The sequence below is a fragment of the Archocentrus centrarchus genome, chromosome 3, assembly GCF_007364275.1.
Source record: "Archocentrus centrarchus isolate MPI-CPG fArcCen1 chromosome 3, fArcCen1, whole genome shotgun sequence".
Lineage (NCBI taxonomy): Eukaryota > Metazoa > Chordata > Actinopteri > Cichliformes > Cichlidae > Archocentrus > Archocentrus centrarchus.
This window is the reverse complement of record NC_044348.1, coordinates 24,991,896-25,001,749: the sequence shown is the minus strand read 5'-3', so window position 1 is coordinate 25,001,749 and position 9,854 is coordinate 24,991,896. Positions and strand designations below refer to the sequence as shown.

Sequence of the window (9,854 nt, the reverse complement as noted above, 5' to 3'; positions counted from 1 at the left end):
TTAAGTAATGCCAAGTAATCCAACATGGCTCTTAGAAACCAAACATCCCTACTCAGAGAAACTTTGCCTACTGCACAGGATCTTAACCAGAGGCAGCAATAAAATCCGACTCTGTGTGAAAGTGGCTGATAAAAAGGATAGATGTGGGGGCATGGGGGTGTGGTGGCTGGAGCCTATCGCAGCTGTCATAGAGTGGCGAGTGGGGTGCACCTTGGACAGCTTGCCAGGCCATTGCAGGTCCAAATGTCTGCCTGTGTGTGTTAATCTATAAATTTCCAGCTGTCTGATACGTTTATGACACATAAGGGAAAATAAACAGCAGAAGAAACAGAAGGAAAGCCCGGTGGATGATAACCGACCCATATCGTCAACAGTGCCAAGCAGATAGGTGGTCTCAGCCATGCTGGTCATCTGGATAGAGGTAATTTCCAGCCTGTCCTGTAGCCACTCTGCCACAAGAATCAGAGACGATGCACACCACACAGACAAGCCCCTGGAGTGACCCAGGCAGAGGTACCTGCCGTCCTCTGAGCATGTCAGGCAGTTGGTGTTTTCTGGAAGCTGACAGATGAGAGGGTAGAAAAACAAAGTATTATGCAAGTTTTTCTAGACGTCAACACTAAACACCTTATGTGAGCTGTTATTTTGGATCATTATCTAAGTTAACTTTAATTTGATAAGTCACCAGGATTGTGACATATTTCTAGCTTATAATGACTATAATAATGCTGACATTAATGTAATGTATATTTTTACTCAATAACTTTTTTCTTTATTATTATAAAATGGAATAGCTTGTTAACACTTGTTTGGACATATTTCATACTGGTGTACACAAAAATCTAGACCTGATTTTAGGCCGTAGTCAAGATTAGAATTATTTACTGAGACAGCAGCATTACCACAAAAAACAAAAGGGTAAAAAAACTAAAACCCTAACACCATGATAGATAAATGGAAATATGTAATATAAAAAGTACAATTTGAAGAATATACAGAAATTATTTTGTATGGTGGGAAATTATGAATACCTCATTAAAACTGTTTGTTCATGATTTTTTTCTATGGATGTAAACGTGTTAGGTGTTTTTCATGTTGTAAAAGAGTAGTATGTGAATGTACATGTACATTAATGTGAAAAAGAAAGTTTTTACAGGAGTCTAGTCCTGTTACTGCTAGTTACTGCTACCTTTGGCAGCAGTAACTTGCAGTAATAATTTTCTGTATGACTATCAGTCTCTCACATCATTGTGGAGGAACTTTGGCACACTCTTCTTTACAGTGTTGCTTCAGTGCATTGAAGTTTGTGGACATATGTTTATGCACAGCTCTCTTAAGGTCCCACCACAGCATTTCAATACCTTTTCTTTTACAGGCATTCTGTTGCAGAGTTGCTGTTATGTTTGGATAATTGTCCTGTTACATTACCCAATTTGGGCCAAGTTTTAGCTGTCATTTGACTCTAGAATACTTTGGTATGCAGAGGAGTTTATCGTCAACTCAATGACTGCAAGGTGCCCAGGTCCTGTGTCTGCAAAACAAGCCTCAATCATCACCCCTCCACAGTTGGTATGCCGTGTTTGGTTTTTGCCAAACATAGCACTTTGGATTATCTCCACGTTGGTCTTGTCTGTCCAAAGGACATTGTTCCAGGAATCTTGTACTTTGCTCAGATACAACTTTGCAAACCTAATCCGTGCTGCCATGCTTTTTTTTTTTTTTTTTTTTTAAAAAGCCCTTCCAAACAAGCCATACTTGTTTAGTCTTTTCCTAATTCTACTGTCACGAACTTTAACATACTAACTGAGGCCTGTAGAGTCTGAGCTCTAGCTCTAGGTTGCCTTGTAATTTTTCTGAGCATTGTCTGATTTTGAGGTGAATTTTCTGACAGCTTGTCCACTCCCGGGATGTCAACCAACCTAAAAGCTTTCCACTTGTGAATAATCTTTCTAACCTCGATGGACTTCAAATCATTTGGAAATAACCTTATAACCCTTCCCAGACTGATGGGCAGCAGCAACTGCTTCTCTAAGATTACTGCTGATGTCTTTCTTCTTTGGCATTGTAATAACACACACCTGAATGCTTCAGAACAACAAACTGCCAAAACTCCGGCTTTTATAGAGGTGTTCACACTTGCTGATAAGCAGTTAATCAAGTGCATTTGATTAGCAATACCTGGATGGTACTTCCCCTCTTAATTTTTGTGGAAGTAGTAAGGAGTACTTAGTTTTTCCAAACACTACTTTTGTAAGTAAATAATGACACTGTAATATACCATGCTTTGTTTGTAGTTCATCTGTATTTATATAATTTTAAGAGGTGATAAGAACCAGATTATTTTTTATTATGTCCTGTTATATAAAACTTTAAAATGGAAATAGGGTGAACTTTCTTTTTATGATGACTATTGCCCAACTGTGATTTATCATGTGTTTTTTTTTAATGTATACATATATATATATATACTTTTATATGGATGATAACTTTTGTTAAGATCAAAATGTTACATGTCATAATCTTTGTACCTGCATCTCACTGGCCAGTTCCAAAGTAGGCGTCTCATTTCTGGACTTCTTTGCTTTATGGGCTGCTTCCATTTCTGATGTGCCTTTTGTGCACATACATGGATGGAAGATAAAATGAAGTTCAGAGTTTTTCATGCATACTAATTATATATATATATATGCACAGTTACACACAGTACAATGCACAGTGGACTGTGTTTTTGTACCTGCAGCTTATAGTAAGTAATATGAATAAAAATAAAAATAAGTAATTCACACATATTAGAAAAATATAAATAAGAATAAAATATGTAATTCACATGTCACAGCGCACAAGTTAAAAATATATAAATATTTAAATTCTAGTCGTTGATATTTACATAGGGTATGTTATTGCAGCTGTGTCAGTAAATGTCCATAGTCACCCTTCAAAAATCCCTGATTTTACTTCAGTAGATAAAGTATTCCAGTAACAGGGAGGATATGTAGTCATTCTGCAGGAACTCAAACATTCTTTACTGTCATATTGTTAAAAGCCGAGATAATTCACTATGCTGAAGGTATTTAATTCAATTCAATTTTATTTATTTACTTGAAGTATAAAAAAATTCAAATGAAGCAGAGTAGCCCTTTTCAGAACATCTGACATCACTTTACTAAGTAAAGTTTGACAGTTTTACAGGCAGATTTATACCGCCTGGATGTGACTGAAGAAGATTTCAGTCAGGTCACTAGTTAGCCTGCAGGCTAACAAACAGCTGAGACCACAGAGAAAAAAAAATCCAAAACTGTTAGGCTCAGGAAAAACCAACTGGAGTAGCTTGTAAATCAGCGGTTAAAGCACTTACAAAATGAGAGTCTTTTAGCTTAACTGCGATACTAAACGAGTGTGGAAATGCTTTGCATATGTATGTAAACGCCATTATTGGTCTTACCTTAGTTTTGGCTCAGTGGAGCCACTGTTGACGTCTCACAGTCACCATGACAATGACCTGGCTCCACCCCCTCACTGCGGGTTAACAGCTGTTTTGTGTCATTAGGACTGAACACCTACAAAGTGAGACCTGCGGCCACGGAGTCTCATCCAGGTCTGAAAACACTATGTTCTGCTCCTTGTGATAAATGGCTGAGAGAAAATATTGTTCTAATGTGCACTTTCTGTTAAGCAGAAGTTTCTTTCTTATTCTTTAAATATAATTACTGGGAGTTTTGGAAAGAGGTTAAATTAGTAATTTATCCAAGTTTTAATAGAGTTCCTTTACTAAGACACGGTTTGTACTAATAATTAGTCTAATTTATCACCAAGTATCACATTCAAAAGACTTGATGCCATTCAAATAAATGTAGAGCAACATTACCCATAAATCCAATTTGTCTGTGTCTCTAACTTAATAAGGAAGCTATTAAGATCTCACAAATCAAAAAGAACAGTATTTATGGATATTTGCATATGACTCGCACAGTTTAATAGTTGTAGTATTGTCTTTCTCTCTCTCATGCACTTTTTTCCTCCCTTCATTTTTTTCTTGACAGATCTTGGTCAAATGAATGCAGACGATATATTACAGTGGATTTCTCCTTATAGTTAATATTCAGTTGAAAAAAGGAAGTTTCAGGGGTCTGGATGGTTGATTATCACTTATTAAACTGTGTTCACCATGTTTGTTTTGCTCCGACCTGTAACCTGTGGAGCTGAAACAGCAAACAGTGCCGTAAAAGTGCAGTTTCTCTAGTGCTCACTTGAGGCTTGGATCCAAAAATGAGTCAGTCCCCACAGACTCCCATGTTAAAAAATTTCCAGCTTTAATAAGCATGTTTACAACCAGATACAATTTTTTTTTTTTTTGCCCTCTAGTTTCCTCCTTTTATAACAACTCTGAATGTTTTTTTTTTAGAGCTCCTCCATCTGGATACCAGTGTTAGTCTGTCGTTGCACCAAGTAGCAGATGTGTGTACATTGGCATTGCATCTGTACGGTTTATGAATACAGCTTGCTAACCACGCTTGTTACTGTTAGCTGATTTAGAACACACCCTTAAATATAGTAACATCAGGCTAAAAAAACAAAACATGGAGGTGGCCATAATATTAATGTTAATGCTTCAAAAATCTGAATGTTGTGTCCATCCTTAATATACAGTTTATGGTTTCACTTCCACGGAAAAATTCAGCAGTGTTTATTTCCAGTGTTAAATGAGGCATTAACGTGATCTTTTCATGCATGTGAAGCATTCTAACTGGTATGGTACTGTTAATTGATGGGAACATTAACGTATAACTGTGCACAAAGTCAGCAGGTGGAATAGGCTTCTGATGTTTAATGCATTTGAAATGATTGAAATAGAGACACTACAGGGCTTTATAGCCAGCCACAGCATTGATCAGGATCTAAAAGTTTTGATTTGTCATTTACATTACAGTTTTGATAAAGGTCTTGATCCTGTACTAATGAATTTCACAGCTCAAAAGGAAAACTCTCTTGCTGCAGGATTTTAACCACAACCTGGCAACATAAAACCTATTATGAATCAGATAAAATGCCTTATGCAATCATTTATCTTACTTTTTAGTTATGCCTGTATAAGGGGCATAAATCAGCCTGTTCTGGGTACCTGCTGTGCATAAAGAAAACACGACTGCTGTGACTGACAGTAACCACAGACGAACACAAGCGATACACAAAGGAGGAAAAGATCACTTTGATGGATTTATTTGTTTGAATTTTGCACAATAGGACAAGAGAAAGTACACAATTGTAAGACAGTTCACAATGCATACTCTCCTGTCTTCCTTCATCACCAGTGATACTTTTACCATGCTCAAATATAATAGTTGATTAATCTCAATCCACAAATAATCATTGTTTTCTATCAATAATTTGAGTATTTCTTTTCAAACCATAACTCTTCTCATAATTACTACCTGAAAGCCAATCCTTACTTTTAAAATTGGGCTTTTTTGTGCTTGAAATCTGGCAGAAACCACTAAAAAGCAGATTTTCATATCAAACTGCTCTCTGTGCTCAGAAAAAAAACTGGGATGTCAATAGGAGTATTGGCAGCACTATAAATATATAAGTGGTATTCTTAATGATGAATACCTGCACCTCAGTGATGAGGGGAGAAAAAAAAAAAAAGTACCAGCAGGATTACAAATGTAACAAATGAGTAAGCAATGTGACCACAGCCAACAGAGAACTTTAGATTCTATTATGAATACAGAAAGCAACTGTTGGCATTCGTTTAAACAGTTTGAAACAGCTAACAATGTGGTATAAGGCAGATAACATATGTGTATGTGGATAATAACTCTGTCTTGATATTGGCAGTTTGAAGACTATACAAGTAATCTTAAGGCTTCTATGTCAATGACTGATGACATTCGGTACAAAAACTGCAGCCACAATGGACAAATACAGTCTGAATGGGCACTGATTAATAGTTAAAATTCAAGGCCCTAACACCCTCTGGGTTTAAAATACCCAAATACTACAATATATAACATGTTACCAAATGCACACATTTCACCAATAGATTTCTGAAACCAGCCACTGCACACTATAAAGGTGCCCAGTTTAGTATTACCTTAATATATAAGCCAAAATGCAGTAAAATATGAACATTAACCCTCAAGAAACTGAGTTTTCTCATGAATAAAATGACAGAGTGGGATCATTAATGATGTTTATATAGGGAGTCAATTTAAAAAAAAAAAAAAAAAAAAAAAGTATTCATTTGTACTTATTGCACCTATGCTCACCGGACACTTCATTAGGTACAACTTGCTAGTACCAGGTTGATTTAAACTTTGTGACATAGTGCATTATCATCATCTAAAAGATGCTCTCGTGCTAAGGGGCCCAAAATGTGCCCAAAAAATATCCCCCACACCATTATACCACCACCAGTTGGAACGATTGATACAAGGCAGGATGAATCCATGTTTTCACGTCACCAAATTCGGACCCTGCTATCTGAATGTCACAGCAGAAACCTCATTCAACCAAACAAAATTCTTCCAATCTTCTATTGTCCAGTTTTGGTGAGTCCGCCTAAATTGTCACCTCAGTTTCCCGTTCTTAGCTTAAAGAAATGGTACCCAGTGTGATCTTCTGTTGCTGTAGCCCATCTGCTTCAGGGTTCAATGTAATGCGCTTTCAGAGATGTCTTGCATACATCAACTGTAACTAGTGGTTATCTGAGTTACTGTTGCCTTCCTATCAGGTGGAAGCAGTCTGTCCATTCTCCTCTGACCTCAACAAGGCATTTTTGCCCAGAAAACTGCAGCTCACTGGATATTTGCACTTTTTCAGACCATTCTCTCTAAACTTTTAGAGATGATTGTTCAGAAACATTCCATCAGATCAGCAGTTTCTGAAATACTCAGATCAGCCCATCTGGCACCAATCACCATGCCACCTTCAGAGTCACTTAAATCAACTTTCTTCCCTATTCTGATGCTTGGTTTGAACTTTAGCATGTCTTGTCTACATGCCTAAATGTACCAAATTGCTGCCTTGTGACTGGTCGATTAGATATTTGTGTTAATTAGCTGAACAGTGGCCGGTGAATGTATGCTGCCTACATCTAATGTTCTCATGTAATTAACTATGGTTTGTAATCCTTTTTATGCAAGAATGAGCTGAAGGATTTAGCAGCTTTCATTGTCACTTATCTGCATTCAGGCTTCTGCTGCTTTGGCTCTGTTAGCCACAGCTCACTGCAAAACATCACAATCTAGTGCTTAGAAGTGGAAAATTACAATCAAACCCCATGATGTTAAAAAGGCTTACAGGTTTCCAAGGTCAGAACTGACACTTAAGTATTTCTGTTACTTGAAGGTTAAAGTCCCACCATGCTTTGTGCCTCATTGTTTTTGCAACCCTTTTTTATAGTGTACAAGTGAATGGTTTCAAACATAACTGGAGAGTTAGGTGAAGTGGCTATTAACCTCTCACCTGATGCCTTTTGTAGCAGTATTAATCTATTATTATTTAGAGTCCTTTGTGGGTGCAGAGACAAAATTAACAGTAAATTATGATACTGTCATCTACAACCAGCTGCCATGATCTGTGGAGACTGGCGACACAGGAATGAGGAAAATGACTTAATAAATACATCAGTAGTTCTATGTAAAAAGAGACCAAGACACTTCTTTCCAGTGGGTTTAAATACTTTAAACTAGACTTGCTGCTTTCTTATTAATAACATCTGAGCATTTTGGTCCATTTAGCCCAGAGAGCGAGAGAGAGAGAAAAAAGGGAATGTAGATAATAAATACTTAATAAATACAATATATTGACTTATTGCAGTAGGATCTGTGTGAACCTGGAGCTCTCAAAATGTTCAACCAGGTGCCCAAGTACAGATTTGCACTTGTTGGATTCAGCTGCTTTCAAAATGAGTCTGAATCAGTTTAATGTGTGAAATGTGACAATCACATATCTCATAAGTAGTAAGTAGTAGGAACCTCACACTGGCTGTATCGCAGAAAATTGGCAATTACATAAATTGTTCAAAAACTGTTTTGTCACAGGGTGACAATTATTCCCCTTGTTTCCAGTACAGAACAAATCTAATGGAGAACGCCCTTTAAACTTCCCTTCCTCCAAGATAAATGTCTGAAGCACTGGAACAAAAGTGTTGAAAAAAAAAAAAAAAAAAAGGAAACATTTCACCCACTTTACATAAGACATGAAGGCTAAATCTGAGAAATTAGTTAAATTATCTTTTTTTTTGCAGTGTGCAGCTTCAGTCAATCACAAATGAGGGCACTTTGATGAGGAACTGTACAGTACAGTCTCTTATGCTGTTGATTTAAATCTTGAAATGTAAAAAAAAAAAAAAAAGGGGAGTGAAAAACTGCCTGAGGCAACATTTGACTGCGCAAGTCTCAAAAACAAAGGGAATGAGTTAAAGTTAGTTCTACTTTTGACATATTTCCATCCAAATGTCTCTCACTGACTCTGGCTGACAGAAATTATTAGGAAATTTGTCTTGGCAATTTGATGCACAAAGATCTCATTAGTGCCAAGACATACTCTTTGCCTCTCCCTTGGACTTCTCACATCAATGACATCTCAATGCAATAACTATAGAACTAATAGGCTTAGAAAGACCACAATGAAATCTGCTACTGATTTAATCTCATTAATGCTCACAGCATCACCTGTGGTCTGCAATAGAGGCTGCTGTTTTCATATAAAAACCTTTTCACCAAGTAAAAATTCTTTGACACTCGGGTTGTATATGCATATATAAAAATCTGCTACGAGGAAGCCTTGGAGACATCATAGTCCATGATGAGCTGCTTGATGTATGAAAGTTTCTCATGGAGATACTCGCAGCGTTTCTTTTCTTCTCGGTAACCGGGGAACTTCTGTGGAGAGAAGAAAGTGTGTTAAAATGGTTTCATATGGTTTTGCTTAATGTTCACAATTACATAAAGTTATTACCTACAGCATAGAAGGCCCAACCTCCTTACAATCTATAGCATATATAAAGAATAAAGCTTGTTAATAACTTCAGTGGCTTTTTGGCCATCATTTCTACATATTTTCAGTAATTTTGTGATTTAAATCTTAAGGATTGTTTTTGTTTAGTTTAAGCCAACTGTTCAATGTTTTATAAAACTCTGCCTCATATAATTTAATGTCTACAAAAATAAAGCTATTTATGCCTCGTAATGTAGATGTAAGAGCACCGTTGTGTCAGGATTCAGCTATACTGTGCACACAATTACTTCGGACAGCAGGTACCACACAAATCAAATGTGTATCTTTTGGTGTATCATGAATATAGTTTAAGGAAAAAAAAAAAGTTATATTTTTAATGATGTGACACATAGCCACTAGCATTTTGAACATTAACAAAAATGTGCCATAACCTGCCTTTTTAGACATGTTGGAGCAATGTGTCTGATTCTGAGCCGCTGACAGACACAGATTAAAGAAAGGTGTGTTTACACAGTCTGAGTCTCAAAAGGTAACTGAGCTGTATAATAATGTGCGTGCATACTCAGCCTTGCCCCCCCCAAAGTCTAGTTATTTTTTTATTCCAAATCACTAACTTGCTTTTTCAAATCTAGTTTTAGGTTTTAATTTAGTTAACTTTAATAACCTTTTGGGCAGCCAATGTGAAGAATGCATGCATTCATCTCAGAAGCAGATAGTTTACTTTAATAAAACACTTCTTATATTAATTTATATAATTTAAGACAATACTGTATCCTAAAGTTCCTAGAGTGAAATCATTCTTTGCCGTTTTGCACAAAAACGTTAGCACCCAGAGGCAGAAACTTTTGGACTGATGACCTTGTCACACTGGCATGAACACATTCCTGTGCCAA

At 36.7% G+C, this 9,854-nt stretch overlaps 2 protein-coding genes across 2 annotated transcripts in view; both read right to left on the bottom strand.

The window, feature by feature from the left end:
• Positions 1-3,523, bottom strand: part of wdr93 (WD repeat domain 93) — a 13,633-nt gene extending 10,110 nt beyond the window's left edge. Inside the window, 3 exon segments of the mRNA XM_030726107.1 lie at positions 360-561; positions 2,529-2,611; positions 3,443-3,523. Coding sequence (XP_030581967.1) covers positions 360-561; positions 2,529-2,600 — 274 coding nt within the window. The 5' untranslated portion in view covers positions 2,601-2,611; positions 3,443-3,523.
• Positions 3,524-5,214: 1,691 nt separating this feature from the next.
• The window catches only part of LOC115777359 (RNA polymerase II elongation factor ELL2-like), a 33,723-nt gene continuing 29,083 nt past the window's right edge, over positions 5,215-9,854 (bottom strand). The window contains exon 12 of the mRNA XM_030725253.1: positions 5,215-8,885. Within this exon, the coding sequence (XP_030581113.1) occupies positions 8,775-8,885 (111 nt within the window). The 3' untranslated portion in view covers positions 5,215-8,774. The remainder of the gene's footprint in view (positions 8,886-9,854) is intronic.